General features: G+C 45.2%; 1 protein-coding gene and 1 pseudogene across 1 annotated transcript in view; both read left to right on the forward strand.

The window, feature by feature from the left end:
• Positions 1-1,379: 1,379 nt before the first annotated feature.
• The window catches only part of LOC101836195 (pyroglutamylated RF-amide peptide receptor), a 40,006-nt gene continuing 21,503 nt past the window's right edge, over positions 1,380-19,882 (forward strand). The window contains exon 1 of the mRNA XM_005069701.4: positions 1,380-1,832. Within this exon, the coding sequence (XP_005069758.1) occupies positions 1,493-1,832 (340 nt within the window). The 5' untranslated portion in view covers positions 1,380-1,492. The remainder of the gene's footprint in view (positions 1,833-19,882) is intronic.
• Positions 7,483-9,607, forward strand: LOC110340817 (annotated as a pseudogene).

Raw genomic sequence — 19,882 nt, forward strand, 5'->3', positions numbered from 1 at the left:
CAATGATGGAGGGGAGTGAATTAGAAGAAAATATAAAGACATACGTTTATGAAAATGCCACAATGAAACCTATTGCTTGATATGCTAAATTTAAAAGTTAATCAGCAAGAAAACAAAGAACAAAATAAAGAACTAGGTATAGGCTACAAAAGTCAAATCAAAATCAGTACAATCAAAATTTAAATTTTCATTCTGGGAGATATAGTAAAAAAAAGTAATTAAGCTGCAAACTACAAGAAAATATTTCCAAACCACCTTCTTGAGAAAGAACTAGAGTCTAGAATGTAAATGAGCCCCTGAACAGATATAAAGTAAATAGTTCAGTTAGAATATGGGCAAATCATGTGGAAACATTTCACTGGAGGAGACACTAGGCTGAGGGGAGCAACACAAGACAATTCAGTGTCACTGCACCCTTAGAAAGTGCAAATCAACCCACCGTCATCACCACACCTCTACTGGCACAACCCACCATCATCACCACACCTCTACTGGCACAGCCCACCGTCATCACCACACCTCTACTGGCACAGCTAGACTGTTAGTTATACACATTGATGGGGCTGAGGAGGCAGCTGTGTGGATAAGAAAGCTTGCCGTGCCATCATGAGGACCAGAATCTAGAAGCTGGGCACCCCACCCCCATGCCATAGTTGCAGAGATTCAAAAAGCTTGATAGCCAGTCAGCCTACCTAACAGAGCAACCTTAGGAGTCAGTGACAGACCCTATCTCAAGTCATCAAATCAAAGAGTGATTGAGAAACTGGTTACTTTTGCTTTGGCCTCCTTGGACATGCACAGTCACACGCAGGAACCAGAGAGAGAGAGAGAGAGAGAGAGACAGAGAGACACAGAGACACAGAGACACAGAGACACAGAGAGACACAGAGAGAGGCACAGAGAGAGAGACACAGAGAGACAGAGACAGAGAGACAGAGACAGAGACAGAGACAGAGACAGAGACAGAGACAGAGACAGAGAGGAGAGTCAGCTTCCTGGGTCTGTGTTGTTGCATATTAAGACACAATGGAGTCAAGTGTAGTGAAGGATACAAGGGACCACTTCACCGCAGCTTCCTCTTGTGTAATTTTGTTTTTAATTGTGTTGGGTGGCTGTCGCTCACCTTATTTCTCCTGAGGAGACTGGATGAGAAGTGGAAAACTCAAGTCTCCAGTTTCAATCTAACATGAGGAAGGGCTAAGAGGATCTGACAGCAGGTGGATGGCGGGTTCTGCCCATCCTCTCCAGCCCTAAGCGCTCTCCAGATTCTGACTTCCTGCTACCCGGTGCCAAGACACCACACAGTCAGGGGCACTGAGGCTTAGACATTCCCACTGGTCGCAGAACTTTTGTGAACTTTAAACCCTCCTTGGGTGAGATCCCTAGCCCCGCCTCCTGCTCCCTCTGGTTAAGTCTGGGCGCAGCCTCACTCCTCCGGAGTTCTGCCCCAGCGACTGAGACTTAGCCTTGGATCCGGCAGTTCAGGCTCAGCATGCGGGCACTCAACATCACCGCGGAGCAGTTCTCCAGGCTGCTGAGTGCTCACAACCTGACTCGGGAGCAATTCATTCATCGCTATGGGCTGAAGCCGCTGGTCTACACTCCCGAGCTGCCTGCACGCGCTAAACTAGCCTTTGCGCTGGCGGGAGCACTCATTTTTGCCCTGGCGCTCTTTGGCAACTCTCTGGTGGTCTACGTGGTAACCCGCAGCAAGGCTATGCGCACCGTCACCAACATCTTCATCTGCTCCCTGGCGCTCAGTGATCTGCTCATCGCCTTCTTCTGCATCCCGGTCACGATGCTCCAGAACATCTCCGACAAGTGGCTGGGTGGTAAGACAGTGATTACACGTGTGCACGCGCGGACACACACACACACACCACACACCACCACCACATCCACACTTTCTCTGTCAAATTGAATCCTGTGCCCTTTTTGGAAATGCCCTTGGAACCTTGTAGATAAAAAGGTGGGGTGAGGGGTTGTCTATAGGGTTCAGTCCAGACATCGGTTGAAGTGAGAAGGACAGTTGAGGGAACCTGTGTCTCCACTTATTTCAACCATTTTCCATAATTACATAGTGAGAGTTCCTCTATTCTTTTAAATAAAATAATCAAAAAGATAACCTTTAAAAATCTCTTCTCAATTTCAGCAAAAACTACCCTGAACAAGTCCTTTGTAGAAATTGTACTAATAGAATCTTGTGAGAGAGCTGTAGAAAGTGTATCCCCTCTTGACTTCTAAGAGGAACATGAGATTCCCCTCATTAGAAGAGGGACAGAAACAGAAAGAACCTGTTGATTTGGGCACTGATATTGGAACAGTACGTGGGCACTGAAAAAAATAAGAAACTAGATTTTCTCTTCTTCCCATAGACAGTGTCTGTGGGTTTGTGTGTCTGTGCATTTGGTGTCTGTGGGTTTGTGTGTCTGTGCATTTGGTGTCTGTGCATTTGGTCTGCATTTGTGTGCTGTGTTGCTCCTCGGGAGGTGTACTGCCTATGCCCATTTTCATAAATAAGTGTGTCCTTTCAACTACACAAACATCCCTAGAAAGTGACTCTACGTAAGAGAGATGGCTCATTATGCTTGACACTACCATTTCCACCTTTTGCTGTTGTCCTTCTAATGCATAGGTAGAGTTCTCCACCCCACCATTGGTCACTGGAGATCTCCTACCTGTTTCTTGGCCACTACCGTTTTCCACTAATTTGTACTGTGTTTATTTCAGCAGGTGGGAATGTTACGTTGTTGACTCTTATCTCATCTCTCATATGTTTCGAAAACATCATTAACTATTGAGCATGCAGCATTGACTTGACTGTGACGATGCAAAAGATCGTAAACTTGTCCACAGATCAGACACTTTCTCACAATATCTAGTGAAATCAATGTGTTTGAACATTTAAAATTTACCACTAAAACTGGCTCCAACAAATTGCTGAGAAAATTCTGGATGCTTGCACAGGACTTCTAGAGGAAGCATCTTAAGTTACTACTTCTGAGTGTTTGGACACAGATTTAGAAAGCAATTACACTCCACTTGAAAAGGAACATAAGCAATATGGGATCATTTAATAGTAGTCTAAAGACTAGATTGTCCCTTAACTCTAAGCATGCTAAATGGGCCTCACAGGGCTTCAGTTTTTCAATAGAGTATTGAGGAGTGGAGAACTTTGCACCAGAGCAGAGCAGATCATTAGCCCCCAGCCAAAGTGAGGTGTGGTTCCCAGGGTGGGACAGCAATTCTTCCAGGTAGAGGACAGAGGGAGGAACAGCCACGGTTAGCTTCATGCTTCTGTTTCCGTTGCTTCCGGCTTTATAGGAGAAATTTCACTTTAATTTCTCAATGCTGAAAAGATGGTAATGTGTTGCATATTTGTGTTGCAGGGTTAGTATGAGAAATTTCACTTTAACTTCTCAATGCTGAAAAGATGGTAATGTGTTGCATATTTGTGTTGCAGGGTCAGTATGAGAAAGCATAAATGTGCTTTGAAAACACTGGTCCTATTGCACTTTGGGGGGGGCAGGAGGAGGGTCGTAGCAGGAGGATTGCAAGTTTTTGGCAAGCCTGGGCTACATAGTGTGTTTACATAGGAGAGCCTGGATCACAAAAACAAAGGAGAGAGAGACAGAGAGAGAGAGAGAGAGAGAGAGAGAGAGAGAGAGAGAGAGAGAGAGAGATCATGCTGTGAAAGTATATGATTAATTCTACTAAGAACTATTGGTTGGGATTGCTCATATTTATACAACACTAGATAAATAACGGTCTATAAGTATACAACAGAAAAATACAGTTCAGATGATAAGAAAAAAGCATGAAGACAGGTAGGGAGAAAATTTACTTGCATGCCATAGATAGGATAATAATTACAAAGCTGTCATGATGTATCACCAAAGGAGAGTTCGCAAGAATAGAAAAGATGAAAATTAATACATAAGCTATTTGAAAAATCTACTAAAAAACACTCCAATATGACAAAGTATCACCTTGAAGCTACAAAAAGTAAATAAAGCCTGCAGTCCATTTGGGGTCTCAGGGAATACAAGAGGCCCCAAAGTAAGCAAAATTAAAATGTAATAGATGAAGATCCACCCTGTTGTTGAAACTGTCCTCAAGGAAGTGACTTCTGAACAGAGAAGGATGTCTGGGAGCTTTGCCACCCTGTAGTTTGGGAGAGAAAAAATGCTGTGTTTTAAGAAGGCTGTGTAAGGTGTTTCAGGAAAATTTATCAAATGGGAAATGATGGGAAGACACAGAGAGCAACCAGGGAAGGAAATGTGTTGGGTAAAAGTCCAGAATATGAAGACCTGCCATAGGGGGTGGTAGGAAAAGCAAAACATCTATGTGGGGCACACCAGGAGGAAATGATAGCAAAAAGTAGCTGCTTCCAGGAAGGGCAGGGTGGCTCCAGGAAGGGCAGGGTGGCTCCAGGAAGGGCAGGGTGGCTGCCTGGTATTATCGCATCCTCTTCTGCTGTGACTGTACCTGCTGTCCTCCACAGAGAGGCTGCGGATATGGATTTTATGACTTTGACATGTAACTCAAATTAAAAAGCAAAACGACCATAAATAATTCACACTTCTAGTTAGTGAGTTCTCTAACAAGCCACTCTCCCAAACATTCCAGACAGTAGTAGGTGGGCAACTGCTATTTCTTTTCAGTGTACTATGTCCCTCAAGAGGGACCAGCAGCACCCGGGTCAGCGCCTGCATTTTAACAAGATCCCCAGGTGATGAGTAATGCAAATTGAAGTTTGGTAAGCACTGGTTCTCAGATCCACCCACACAGAAAACCTTAGAAATTGCCTTAGTCAGCCTGGAGTCCAGCGACAGGACTCTCCGGAACTAGGGGCCAGCTGGAGCTGCCGGTGGAACCCAAGGTCCTCCATCCCATTCAAGGCCTGCTTTAGGGATGCCATGCGACTCCCGACTTGTAATCAGTCCTAGGGGGCACACCACAGAACTCAACAGCTACAGCTGATGGCTGCGAAACAGATGCTCTATTTGTCTTTCCAGAGTGGGACAGAACAAAGACATTGAGTTTCTTTTACTTTTTCTGATGTCTTACTTTCTTTCCTATTGCTGTGATAAAACACAGTGCCCAAGGCAGCTTACAAAAGAAAGCATTTAATTTGGCGTATGGTTTCAGAGGGTTAGGGTCCCTGATGCTGGAGTGAAGGAACAGCTGAGAGGTTCCATGTTGAGACACAGCCACGAGGCAGAGAACACGCTGGGGATCCCATACGTCTCACCAAACCCTAAAGCCCACCCTCAGTGGCACACCTCCTCCAACAGGACCACTCCTCCCAACCCTTCCCCAACTGTCTCACCAACTAGAGACCAAACATTCAAATATGTGAGCCTATGTGGCCGCTTTCATTGAAGGCCCACCCCTGCCTTCCTCTTGTCGGCTTTCCTTTCCTTTAACGTCTTACTTTTTATTCATTTTTAGCTCACATACAAAATAACAGGTTTCAGATGGGTGGTGGTGTCGCACACCTTTAATTCCAGCACTCAGGAGGCAGAGGCAGGTGGATCTCTGTGACTTCAAGGCCAGCCTGGTCTACAGAGTGAGTTCCAGGGCAGGCTCCAAAACTGGAGAAATCCTGTCTCCAAAAACTGAACCAAAAAGCAAAAATAGTAACAGGTTTCATTTTGACATTTCTTACTCAGATAAAACATTGTAATTTGCTTATGCTCACCCCTGATATCCTTTCTCTTCTCTTCCCTCCTTGTGCTGGACCCTTTTCTTCTCCCAAATTGTCCGTGGTCTGTTTCCATGTCTCACTTTATATATATTCCACGTAGGAAAGCATATAATATTTTATCTCTTTCCTCCCATTAGCCTTTCTTCTTGTTCTCTTTCCCACTCTCTAGATTCCTTCTCTCTCCTTCAGGATCCATTTTAGAGAAAATATGAAATGTATGTCTTTCTTACTTGTCTCCCTAAATCTGAATTATTTTGTCTAACACAACCATTTTTGGTCCCGTCTACTTTGCTGCAAATAACAGTTTTATTCTTCTCTGTGACTGAATTCAACTCCACTGTATGTATGCTGCACATTTTCTTTATGAACTTATCTAATAAACAGCTAGGTTGATTCCATATTTTAGCTATTGTGATCAGTATCAGTATGGCATTAAACATAGATGAGCGAACGCCTCTGTGGTTTGCTGACTCTGAATCCTTCAGTTAGAGACCCAAGCACAGTTCCCATGGATCATGTAGTTACTGTATTGTTAGTTTCTTGAAGTCCCTCCATACTCATTTCCACGGTGGCTATTTACCAGTTTGCATCTCATTAGAAATGTGTGATGACCTCTCTTTTCCCTCACCCCTTACCTGGGTTGGGATGCAGAATCAAAGCACTTTCAATATGCATTTCCTGATGGCTAAGACTATTGACGGGTTATCTTTCCAGGTATTTATTGGCCATTGGTATTTCGGCATTCCTTTGACTCACCACTGTCTAGGAATCCTTCCAAAAGGAGGGGCAGGAGAGGAGGCTGTCTCTGTGAGCAACATGCACTTGTGGATTTTCTTTATACTGACTCAAGTGTGGAACTGTGTCACGAACAGCTTCCGGGAATGGGGCCTGGAAGCTCTGTGTCTGCCCTCCCTCTGATTTATTTGGCCAGTTGTCAGCACTGAATTGCCTTTCATTCTCCCCAGGCAGCCAGCAATGTACCTATCCTTCTTCCTCCTCTTTTTATCTGTTCATGCTGCCTAAAGAGCTCCTCTGAATTCCCTGCCTATGCTGCTTCCAGATCATTTAAAACAATGGATTTGTCTCGGACCAGCACTGAAGATCAGGGTCCCCTTCTCAGTCTTTCTCTTTCTTCATGTTCCTTTTTTACATCCTCTTCCCCCAGTGGCTCCCAACTCCCTCTCAAAGACTTTGCAAAGTCTTTCCTTTCGTTGTCCATTTCTGCAGAGAGGCCACTATGAGCACTTCCGTGCTTGATGGACGACTCTGTATTTCAATCACAATATGAAGACGCAGTCTTTCACCTGACTGGAAGACTGGTCATCATAACATTGTAACTTCGTTTATGTTTCTATTCCACCCCAGTGTAGGGAGCCGCCCCCACATTCTCCGTTACAAGATGGCGCTGACACCCTTTGTCAGTTGGAGTTAACAACCTTGGTGCACACGTGCCTGCTACTTTTCCATCCCTTACTCTCTGCCTCTCCCATGGCGTCATATGGGCTGACAAGCAGGAGCCAGTCAGGAGATGACACGTCCGAGGCGGGGACTGCTGAGCTATATAAGGGTTGGGTTTTCGCTCCCCGGGTCTCCGCTCTGTAAGCTTATGCTCTCCCTCTCAAGACGCATTAAAGCTGTTCTGTAGAAGGATCCTAAGTGTGCCGCGTCGTTCTTGCTGGCGAGACGGTAGCGCGGGACACCCCAGGAGTTTCCATACAGAAAAACTGATGTGTTCTCTATCCATATCTTGCCTTCTGCCCCAGGTCTAAACGATGACCAATGGTACTATCATGGTACAATCATTGTATTAAAATTTTCCTGGATAATTTCTCTGGCGTATTGAGGTGCCATAGGTGTTGAGAAAGCTGTATCCTTGTGGAATAGCTATATTTAGACCAAGAAGGGGAAGGAAGTATTCAGCAAAAAGATGGTGTGGGGGGGTTGTAACTGTAAGGAATTTCAGAGCATACCACGTAAGGGTGAAGAGCCTGAGTACGGATGTTCAGAGTCTGACGTGTTTGAGCTGTGGTGAGGATCTAAAAGACAGTGGGGCTTGGATGACTAAAATAAAAGGATACTTAGGGCATAGGAGGATTAACTCTGAAGATCCAGAAGGAGGTGAAAAACCATTTCTAATCCTATCCTCCTTTATGATTCTATAACTATAAAGTTTAAGTTGGAAGTGTTTAAAGCAGTGACTCTCAACCTTCCTAACACTGTGACCCTTTAGTATAGCTTCTCATGTTGTTGTGACCCCCCCCAACCACAAAATTATTTCCACTGCTACTTCATAATTGTAATTTCGCTGTTGTTAGGAATAATAATATCATAATGTAAATATCTGTGTTTTCCAATGGTCTTAGGCAGCCCCTGTGCAGGGGTCATTCAACCTGAGGGATCTCAACCGATAACACAGGTTGAGACATTGTTTTAAAGGAAGGTGCAAGCAACAGCCTTACCAGGAAACCTTCCTGTCTGTGCCCATTTATCCTACCATGAGTTCAACCAGAGGTGCCCCCAGATGAGGACACGTTTAGCCAGGGAGGGGGGAGGGGGACAGTCCCCAGGTGCTCCCAGGTCTGTGGCCCTTCCACAGTCCTGTAGGAGGCAGTGAAAAGAATGCTTTATAGGTGGCAGGCACACTGACTAAAGTCCAAGAAAAATCTCCCAAAATATCCCAAGTAATGGCAGTGTCAGCAAGAGAAGAGCTCTTCTACGCATGCTCACTACTCTTGAAAAACATTTGCTCGAGTAAGGAAGTGTAGAAAACTAATTTTTCAGTAGTCGATATAAGAATTTACCCCCGGGTGAACCTTCCTTCCATCAGGCCGCCAGCTTGGAGTGCCTGTCTTCCTCATAGACGTACACCTACCTATTTCAGACATCGCCTTCTTACCCCCACCAGGAGTGATGGGTCAGGAGGGCTGGAGCTAGGCTGGATGGACCCTCCAATCTGTCTAAGATCCTCGGAGTGGGCCTGGGATGGGGCCAGGGGTTGAGCCAGGCTCAGAAGTGTTGGGGACCTCCCTATGTCCCCTGCCACATGAGTTCTGTGGAGGGATGGTATGCTATGGACCTCAGGTTGGAGTGGGCCTAATGCCCACAACAATCTGGAGAGTTTCCAACCTGGAGGCTAGGCAGGAGCTGCAGGAGAAAGCATCTGGGAGGGGGCCTCCCCTGGGTCCAGTGCCGTGAAGGCAGAACCCAATCCTAAGGAACCCCAGGCCCTGCAGAAAGAACTACGGCAGTTTGCCAAGCTGCTGAAACAGAAGGATCCCCTAGAGTATACCCAGGCCGACATAGGTTTATCCTGGCTTCTCGTCGTCGGAAAGGTTCAGCCAGATGACCATTTTCCCCTTTGAGCACCTGCAGCTCAGTCCAGAACACGCATGCGCACGTTGTGTGTTGCTGCAAAAGTGGGTGGAGGACGGTGACAACCTTCAGAAACCCTGCCCTGCGGCAGGCCTGCTAGAGAACACGGAGCAGTACTGAGAACCGCTTGAGAGGCGCCTGGAGAACTTGTCTCTGCAGGGCCCGAAGCCTGCCCTGCTGCAGATCCGCATCATTGCCCAGCAGCTTGGGCTGGAAAAGGATGTGGTCCCAGTAGGGTTTGACAATCGGCACCAGAAGGGCAAACACTTAAGTGTTGACTGCTCCCAAAAAGAGGAATAAGAGGTTGCAGTGTCTCCTTTCCCAGGGCAGCCTGTGTCCTTTCCTCTGCCCCCAGGACCTCATTTTGGAGCACCAGGCTACATGAGACCTTGCTTCACCACACTGTACCATTCAGGCCCTTTTCCTGGGGGTGAAGCCTTTCCCTCTGTTCCTGTCACTGCGCTGGGCTCCCGGTGTGGTCAAACAGGACTTAGGATGGGGGAGAGCCCAGAGCTTTGGAGTTGAGTTCTTCAGTTCCTGAGAAAGGATTGTAAGCACAAAAGGTGGGGGCCAGGAGGGGGAGTGATGGAGGGAAGATGAAGTCCAGTGATGCCTTTTATTATGAGCCCATCCTTCATCATTGTGCAGCCTTGGACAAAAGGGAGAGAGGGAGGGAGGGAGGGAGGGAGGGAGGGAGGGAGAGAGGGAGGGAAGGAGAGAGGGAGGGAAGGAGAGAGGGAGGGAGAAAGAGAGAGGGAGGGAGAGAGGGAGGGAGGGAGAGAGGGAGGGAGGGAAGATGAAGTCCAGTGATGCCTTTTATTATGAGCCCATCCTTCATCATTGTGCAGCCTTGGACAAAAGGGAGAGAGGGAGGGAGGGAGGGAGGGAGAGAGGGAGGGAGAGAGGGAGGGAGGGAGAGAGGGAGGGAGAAAGAGAGAGGGAGGGAGAGAGGGAGGGAGAGAGGGAGGGAGGGAGAGAGGGAGGGAGGGAAGATGAAGTCCAGTGATGCCTTTTATTATGAGCCCATCCTTCATCATTGTGCAGCCTTGGACAAAAGGGAGGGAGGGAGGGAGGGAGGGAGGGAGGAAGGGAGGGAGGGAGGGAGGGAGAGGGAGGGAGAGAGGGAGGGAAGGAGAGAGGGAGGGAGAAAGAGAGAGGGAGGGAGGGAGGGAGAGAGGGAGGGAGAGAGAGAGGGAGGGAGGGAGGGAGAGAGGGAGGGAGGGAGGGAGGGAAGATGAAATCCAGTGATACCTTTTATTATGAGCCCATCCTTCATCATTGTTCAGGCTTGGACAAAAGGGAGAGAGGGAGGAAGGGAGGGAGGGAGGGAGGGAGGGAGGGAGGGAGGGAGAGAGGGAGGGAAGGAGAGAGGGAGGGAGAAAGAGAGAGGGAGGGAGAGAGGGAGGGAGGGAGAGAGGGAGGGAGGGAAGATGAAGTCCAGTGATGCCTTTTATTATGAGCCCATCCTTCATCATTGTGCAGCCTTGGACAAAAGGGAGGGAGGGAGGGAGGGAGGGGGAGGGAGGGAGAGGGAGGGAGAGGGAGGGAGAGAGGGAGGGAGAGAGGGAGGGAAGGAGAGAGGGAGGGAGAAAGAGAAAGGGAGGGAGAGAGGGAGGGAGGGAGAGAGGGAGGGAGGGAGAGAGGGAGGGAGGGAGGGAGAGAGGGAGGGAGAGAGGGAGGGAGGGAGGACTTACCTCTGAGCAATGAGTCTGTCTTGGAACACACAGAATCACCCCATGGGGAGGTTTAAGGAACACTTGATCCCATTAACAGATTCTGATTTTATAAGTCTTGAGTGTAATAACTTGTCTCACATTTTCAAAAGTTCCACACATTAGGATGATAATTTTGAGGCAAAGCTGAAAACCACTCTGTGTGGCACAAACGCTGACAGTGTCCGGGCTTAGCTTGTTACAAAGACTAAAATTTTAAAAATGAATGTTGACAGTGTCGGGGCTTAGCTTGCTACAAAGGCTAAAACTTTAAAAATGATTGAGTCAGTTTTAAAAAGCACGGTGTCTTACACAACCTCGATGGAGCTGTAGTGCTTTTTAAAACATGAAAAGGAGTCAGAGATGCCGGGCGTTGGTGGCACACGCCTTTAATCCCAGCACTCGGGAGGCAGAGACAGGCAGATCACTGTGAGTTCGAGACCAGCCTGGTCTACCCTGTGAGTTCCAGGACAGGCTCCAAAACAATACAGAGAAACCCTGTCTCCTCGAAAAACCAAAAAAAAAAAAAAAAAAAGAAAAGAAAAGAAAAGAAAAGAAAAGGAGTCAGAAATGTTTATGAAATGCAATGGAAGGCTGTGCAAAACAAGATCAGGCAAGGACTCTGGGCAGGTGCCCCATTGTAGGCAGCCTGATGTTACTTTTTTGAGGCCCTTAGCCTTTCTGGAGTCATCAACATGAATTTGTAAAGATGTAAAAACCAATTTTTAAAAAATGTTGGAATATGAAACATACAAATAAAAAACTACAAGGATTATTCTCTTTTGAAAATTACAGCTCTAGCTATGAAATAGCACACTTCCCAGAGGTTGCCCGTCTGTTTGCCAGAGCTTCAAGGACTGGTTTGTGCAAACGAAGGAGGATGTGTGACTCAGGATTTATCAGAACAGCATCTGTCACTCTTTTTAACCAACATACCTTTGCCTATGGTTTTACATGAAAGATAACAACTTACTTCACTGAAGGGCTGAGAGAGGGCTGAAGGAAGGGAAACAAAAGACGTGTCTTGTGTGCTGCTCGGAACAGGAGGTGACTTCTTAGAGACTACAAACTAGGAAGTTGAGAAATAGGTTAAAGGAAGTTGTTGAATTTTACTTTATTGAAAAGATATTAATATCCTTTGTTGAAAAGATATTAATTGTGGCTTATCATGCAACTTTAGTTTATTAGTCAATTAGTGATGAAACAATAGCCATTACGTTTCTTATAATAATGCCCTTTTTCTTTTACACTTGGGAAGTTTCCATGTGGCCAAATTGATGTGAACGAACCATTTGTTCATGCTGTTAGTCATTTTCTTTCTGTGGGACAGAAGGTATAGGAGCTGATATTTTGTTTGTCTGTTCCATGTTGTCTAAGTAAGAAACTTCCTGAATTTGTGTAGATTCTCAAGGGCCCACCAGGGTGGATGGGATCATTGATTCCTTGCTGGTTAAATGTACAAAACTATAACCAGCCAAGTCTATGGTGCAGCAATGACAGTTGTGATCCTGTTAGCCACTGAGGTCCTCCAGAATGTGTGGCCGCTGGACAAGGAGCTCTGAAGGAGGGTGTGAATCGTAGGGTTGACCATGTATGTCTGTGCGACCAAGTCCATCTAATAGCCAGAAAGCTCCATGACATACATCTTGGATTCTTTGACATCCTCCTCTGTGGCCTAATCCCTGCATGAGGCTTTGAGGTGGAGCTCAGTCAGCATTGTGAAGCTGTCCCATGATCACCTCTGCTGGTCTGGGTGGGGTGACCTGAAAAGACATATGAGCTTTCTGGGAAGCTACAAACCCATGACAGCCCCGCTGGCATTGTCACCACCACTGTATCCACCACAGGGGATGCCTCAACTGTCTCTGTAGCTGATGAAAACGATCACTTCTGCCTGTCCCTTCAAGTTCACACATTTTGTGGCAGACCAGCGTCTACGTTTCCGGTTTGTCTCCCTCTGCTGAGGACTCACAGACAGTTCATCCAGCAAAGCTGGGGAGCTTTCCTTGCCAGCTTCCGCCTAGCCTGAGGCACTGAGGAAGGTTACGCAGAAGTTGTGTTTGTTTCCCCTTTATCTGAAAATGATGGGTTCCTAATGACTAACCCTGTAGCAGCTAGGGGAATTCTTTTCTGCTTTTATCTGACTTCATGAAATTAAAAGTAAATGCATTCATTTCTTTCGGTGTCTGGGTTTGTAGTGAGCCAGCACAGATCACAGAAACCTTAGAGGACAGCTTGCTCTCATTTCCTGAGAGGAAGTAGACAGCAGTGCAGTAAGGATGGGTTTGTGCAGTGCCCCAGCATTTATGAGTTGCTTTGTGTTAGCTAAGTCATGTATTATATTGCCTGGCATTATTAGAGCAAGCAGAGCAGCTTAAAAATAATGTCTGATGCTGCCATCTGGTGGCCTGTGACAGCTACAGGAACTATTACTACAATGTAAGCTTTACATCTTGTTTTATTGTTGTTTTCTTTTTTATTTAAGTTAGAAACAATCTTATTTTACATATCAATCCCAGTTCCTTAAAAAAAACAACCCCCCCATCAACATGTTATGTTTATACCCACAGACAAATACTATTCCCAGCCTTACCCAAAGCAATTTCCCTTGCAATACGTAGTGGTGAATGCAGAGACTCGTGGCTTCCCAAAGCAAAAAAGTGTATGTTCAACCCTAAAGAGAGTACCTATACCACCCCTCTAAGGTTCAAGAAACATGCTCAAAGAGGAGAGAGAAAGAATGTAAGGCCTAGAAGACAGAGAAAGGGGCTACAAAATGCTATATTCTAGGCAAGACACAGCGATTGCAGCATAATCTCACAGCAATTACAGCTACCCCACTGACTGAGCCTGCACAACACAGAGTCTGCCATCAGGCAAGACTAGAGAAAGATTCGTGGAACCGTACCCATCCTGATTAAATACTGGTCACTGGTGTTGTAACACACGTCCTGGGCATCATCTGTCATCTGTAGCAGCCGCACATTGTGGGGGTATCTGTTGGGTCCATACCTGAGAAGAGGAGTGTGGATTGAGAAAATAAATGGAAAAAAATGAGAGATAGAGTTGGGAAGGCATCCTAGTGAACACTAGGATCTGCCCCAAGTTTATTGTTCAAAGCTCTTATTACCCCAATCAAAAGGGGGGAAGGCAAAAGACTTCCTTACCAAGATATAAAGAGCAAGAAAGCGTAATTACCTTCTAAACACCCAAAACATCTGGCAGGTAACCATACCTTAAACTAAAGATCCTGTTGCCAAGATGAGGCATCCATTAGCCACACTTTAGGCCAGATATCCTGTTGTTAGGGCAAGACACACAATAGCCACACCTTAGGCCAAGCATTATGTTGTTTAGCCTTGAAAGGGCAATAGTGGGTTTGAACTCACACACAGATGCTACTAGGCTCTGTCCCTGCCTGTAATTTAAGACAACCCCATGTAGCAAACTTGCCATCCCTCACCCTGTACCTCCCTAAGTGTCACAACGGGCCTGATTCAAGTAGTGATTTTCTTAGGAGGTTCTGAGAAACCCTGGTAACACAAGGTGAAAGAATGGCTTGAAGCTGTCTTTAAAAACAGTGGGACCAAGCCTTGAAAGTTAGTGCTGACCAACTACTTTCCACAGATTAAGTCAGGACTTAGTGAAATGAAACAAAATCGAGCAAGATGTAGATTTTATTGACAGTTTCAATTACCCACAACAGAAATATTAAGTGTAACATGTTTGCAAGATGGGAAACCCACTGGTTAATGCAGTGAAGAAATTATTCAAAATTTAAATCATATTCAAATTGGACTTTCAGTACTGAAGAAATAAGTTGTCTGAATTTTGTAACTAAAGACACGATTTTTTTAGTCCAAGACTCATTTTGCTTTTTTTTAAGTTGGACATATTTCTCTCTTGTAATTAATTAATTATCTAATTAATTAATTAATTTTATGTGTATTGGTGTTTGGCCTGTATGTGTGTCTGTGTGAAGGAGTTGAATCCCCTAGAACCGGAGTTACAGATAGCTGTGAGCTGCCATGTGGGTGCTGGGAACTGAACTCCGGGTCCTCATTCCAGAGCAACCTCTTAACCACTGAGCCATCTCTCCAGCCTCCTCATTTTGTTCCTTAGCATATGGAAAGTTGCTCATACCAGACAGGAAATTCTATAAGAAATGTTTTGAAAGAATCAATGAGTGGCATCTTGTTGCCATAGGGTATTTGGTACTTCTTAGAAATTAGCTGTACTTGGTTTTATGGCATGCATAAGAATGAGACTGTTCCTCGTCTTTCTTGCTTTTCTATTGCTGTGAAGAGACTCTATGACCAAGGCAACTTGTGGAAGAAAGCTCTCAAGAGGACTAACGGTTTCAGAGGGTGAGGGCAAGATCATCATGGCAGGCAGCATGACAACAGGGAAGTAGGCGCATTGCAGGAGCAGCCGCTGAGAGCTACATCTTGAAACACAACCACGAGGCAGAACAAAAGCTGAAGAGTCACACACCTTTTGCAACAATGCCACGCCTCCCACCCCTTCCCGCATAGTTCTGCAAACTGGAGGCCAAGCATTCAAAGCTATGCACCTATGAGGGCCATTCTCACTCAACCAAGCATATTCCACACTTGCTCCTGTTGGCTTGTGGCCAACATATCAGAAAGCAAAATACGTTTAGTCCAACTCCAAAAGTCCTCTTAAGTCTTCCAGTCTCACAATCTACAAACACTCTCTAAATTTCTATCCCCTGTAAAATAAAAAAATCAAATTACAGACTTCCAATGTACAATGGCACAAATCTACATTACTGTTCCAACATGGAAGAATAGAAGACAGTGAGGAAATACTAGACCAAACCAAGACCAAAACTCCCAAACTCCAAATCCTGTAATTCTATGACCAATGTCAAAGGGCTGAGATGACTCTGTCCCTCCAGTTTTGTTGGCTGTAATGTTTCTCTCTCTTGGGATCTGTATTAGTCAGGGTTCTCTAGAGAGCAGAACTGATTGTGTGTGTGTGTGTGTGTGTGTGTGTGTGTGTGTGTGTGTGTGTGTACAGCAAGTGAATTCATTTCATCATAGATTTATTTTGCTCCAATCTCTCTAGGTCTCTGATCTGAAATGTTGTCTCACTGGCTAACCCTATCACAGTGTTTATTGCAAAAATCTTCAGCTATTCTAAATATTGCATAGAAGTGTCCCACTCATTTGGGCATCTTTCCCAGAGTTGATTTAGTTATATAAGGGAAACTTTATTATTCTGTACTCGTTAAAATTAAAATTTTTAACTTTTAAACAAATCTGTTTGGTATTTTGACTGATGCTGCCCTAAATTTATATATTGCTTTGGGGAAAGTGACAACTTTGCAGCATCATTGTTAAAATGTTAAATGGCTGTGCTGACAGGGTTGTTTGTAGGTTTTTTTTTCAAGACAGAGTTTCTCTGAGTATCCCTGTCTGGCCTCGAACACACAGAGATGCCCCTGCCTCTGCCTCCCAGAGATAATGATTCTTTAAAGACTTCCACTTCTCAATTGCTATAACCTGTGACTATGCTGCCTTCCACTGCAAAATGGACTTTGCCAATAGGATTAAATTAAGGATCTAGCAGTGAGGAGGTTGCCCTGGATCTTCTTGAGTAACTTACAAATACCACCATGAGAGAGACAGGAGGACCAGAAGCAGACAAAGAGATGTGAAAATTGTCTCAGAACACAGGGTGATGCTGGACCACAAACCAAGAATGTAGACAACTTCTAGAAACAGAAACGGGCATGGGGATGACTTCTCTCCTAGAGCCTCGAAAAGGAAGGCAGCTCTATTGACCCAGTTCAAATTTCTGACTGCCATAACTTAGTTACAAATTAGTGTTGACTTGGGGATAAGGAGTGGATGAGTATAGAATAATCTTCTACATACCGCATGCTGGTTTCATGCTATTCTTCACTAACAGAGGAATAAATGTTTAGAAATTGGGTAGGCATGTTTGTCCGAAAAGGCTAGGATTCTTATTTGGCTTGGGGAATAGATTTTAACTTTTAAAATTGAATTGCCCTTGTCAATGATTTTAAAAACAAGTGTGCAATCAGTTCTGAGTGTCGGGTCTGAACTCCATTCTTGTACGAAGAGTGCTGTGGTTTGAATGTGACATGTCCCCACAGGCTCATGTGCTTGAACACTTACAGTCAGGTGATAGGCTGCTCCAGCTGTCTGCTTACTTTCTGATTCCTGGCTGCACAGGCAGTGTGTGTGTGGGGGGGGGTCCTTCCACTCCCACTGCAACACTTTACCGCCATGATGGACTGTCTGTCCTCAAACTGTAAACCAAAATCAACCTGTTCCTCCCTTACACGGCTTCTTCTTAGGCATTTTGTTATAGCAACAAGAAACATAACTTAAAGGGCTTGAGAAAAATACTTTCTCTACACTTCAGCTATGGATGTTACCACTCCCTAACATTCTGCCTCTGGAATTTGTTAATGTTAGAATAATACATTTCCTTTTTATTTGACCCAGTGGGCTTTTATTTTCTATTTCTTGTATTTTTGGTACTATAGTTCTATTTCTAACTCATATATATGTTTACTTACAATTAGTATATAGAAAAATAAATGCAAAGACAGTATATATTATTCCAACATCTAGAAAAAGCTATGACAACACTCTTATTAATTTTAGTCTTCTTCTAAAAATAGAACTCTGGGTATATTGCTTTGGGATTTTGTAACATCTTCTTTGCAGTTACAGTTAACTTGGAGTCCAGCAGACACAATTATAGTTAACTTATACACTAGAGTCCAGCAGACACAGTTACAGTTAACTTATACACTAGAGTCCAGCAGACGCAGTTACAGTTAACTTATACACTGGAGTCCAGAAGACACAGTTACAGTTAATTATACACTAGAGTCCAATAGACACACTTATAGTTAGCTTATACACTGGAGTCCAGTAGACACAGTTACAGTTAACTTATATACTGGAGTCCAGCAGACACAGTTACAGTTAGCTTGTACACTAGAGTCCAGCAGACGCAGTTACAATTAGCTTGTACACTGGAGTCCAGCAAATGAAACTCAATACAGTGAAAATGCTGTTGCTGAAACAGGGCCAGAGTGGGGATCTGCCTCACACTCCACACTGGTCTGCTCTCTTCCTACAGTGCCTGCAACGATAATCCCCAGGACAGAGAGGCAACACTCAGAGTCTGGGTGGCCTTAAGAGAATTTTCTAATGGAGACATTCAGTTTGGGTCTCCTGTGGGTCTCTGACACACTTTACAACAACTCTGTCTTTGACTATTTTTGATTTGTTCTCCAGTCCCTTTCCAATGGATATTGAAAGAGATGAAATGGGGTTCACAATTGGCAAATTAGTACAAAAATGATACTCATTAGTAACAGCCTAAGGACCATGTTAGGTAAGATTAGCAGCTATGGGTTATAGACAGACAAAGATTTGAATACAGTTTGCTTGTGTGGTATAGTAAATTAACCACACACCTACTGGCATTAAGCTCTGTCAGGCTATTGTTTGCAATAGTGGAGATGGGAAGCCCTCTTTTTCTTGGCAAATGTCTGTTCATGTTGTTTTCTACTAAGAATAGAGTGAATTTATTGCTGAGCCATTATCACCATCAGTTGTTTCTTTCAATTATTGTGTTATTACACCAGTTTTCAGTTATTAGAGCAACGCTGTTAGTCTTCTGTACAAATGAATCGTCTTGAAATCCCTGCCCTTTGCACGTGTGCCCTTTTTGAAGTCATTGCTACCCTATAATGAATACAAAATATTTTTGATTTTCAGGCATTATGCTTTCAAATAAGGTGGTTTCTATTTCAATCACTGAGGCTGCTGTGGGTGGTGGATCAAGAGGCAGGGTGAGGAAGTAGGATGCTGCCGTTATTCCCGTTGAGAATGCGAGGTCCATGCTTTGGGAAATGAGAGTAAAGACGAGCAAAGTTTGGAATGGGAAGCAATGGATAATGAAGCAAAGCGCGTGCTCCTTAACCAGGAGGCTGTATGAACTACTGTACAATCCGTGCCAGGGTCAGGCACTGTAGACATGAAACAGGAGTGATTGCAAACTGCAGCAGGAGGCTTTGTATTATCCTGGAGCTGACAGCACAGAGAAGGGACAGCCAGCTTCATGTGCCACATTCCAGGAAGTCTACTTTCACAGGGAAAACATGAGTAACTTTACTTTTTTACAAGCAACATGTTGACAAGTAAGTAGCTAAAAGAATACACTAGGTGGCTACTGGCGGTCCATGGGCTTAGTCTGAAGCTGGAACTTGCCATTAGGAGAAACGCAGGTGGGTGCTGTAGAGAGGAGACATATCCATTATAGACAGGCTTTCAGAAGAAACTCAGATGTTAAAATCAGACAATCATGAAATGGTGCCCAATACAAGGAGTTTGAAGCTGTCCTAGTTTGAAATAGCTGTTTACTACCCCAGTCAGGGAATTGGATAGGCAGACAGCAGACTGTCACCTCTCCTTCTGCCCCAAATACAATCCCCTACTCTCATACACAGGTCTGCAACAGAAAATCTGCTGCAGCCTCCTCCCCCATCTCAAGTGGATCCCACAGATCTTCTCCTCCAACCCCCCCTCCCGCCATGGCTGCTTTATCCCAGCCCCCAACTCTAGCCAGACACTCTCTGGGAACCAGGGAAGCAGGTAGGCTGACTGCAGATCTTCACCTCTCTTTCTACAGCTCCCTAGTCTTATTCCAGCTCTGCCGCAGAACCCCTTCCAAGGAAGCAAGTAGGCTAATTGTGGGCCTTCACCTCTCCCTCCATTCCTCCAAGTCAAATGCTCTAGACTCATGCTGCCCCGTTTGGCGGCAGATCTCACCTGTGGCAGCATCCCCAACTTCATCTCTGGTGGATCCCACAGATCCTCACCTCCTAACCTCCCTTCCCACAATGGTTGCTTTTTATTCATCCACCCTGCCCACCCTGCTCCCTGCCACAACTCCAGCAGGCTCTCCCTGTGAACACACAGGCCACTCCAGCCAGAGAAACAGGTAAACTAATTGTAGACCTTCACCTCTTCCTCTGCTCCTGCAATACAATCCCCCAGTCTCATCCCAGCTCTGC

The sequence above is a fragment of the Mesocricetus auratus genome, unplaced genomic scaffold (genome assembly GCF_017639785.1).
Source record: "Mesocricetus auratus isolate SY011 unplaced genomic scaffold, BCM_Maur_2.0 Super-Scaffold_100011, whole genome shotgun sequence".
Classification (NCBI taxonomy): Eukaryota; Metazoa; Chordata; class Mammalia; order Rodentia; family Cricetidae; genus Mesocricetus; species Mesocricetus auratus.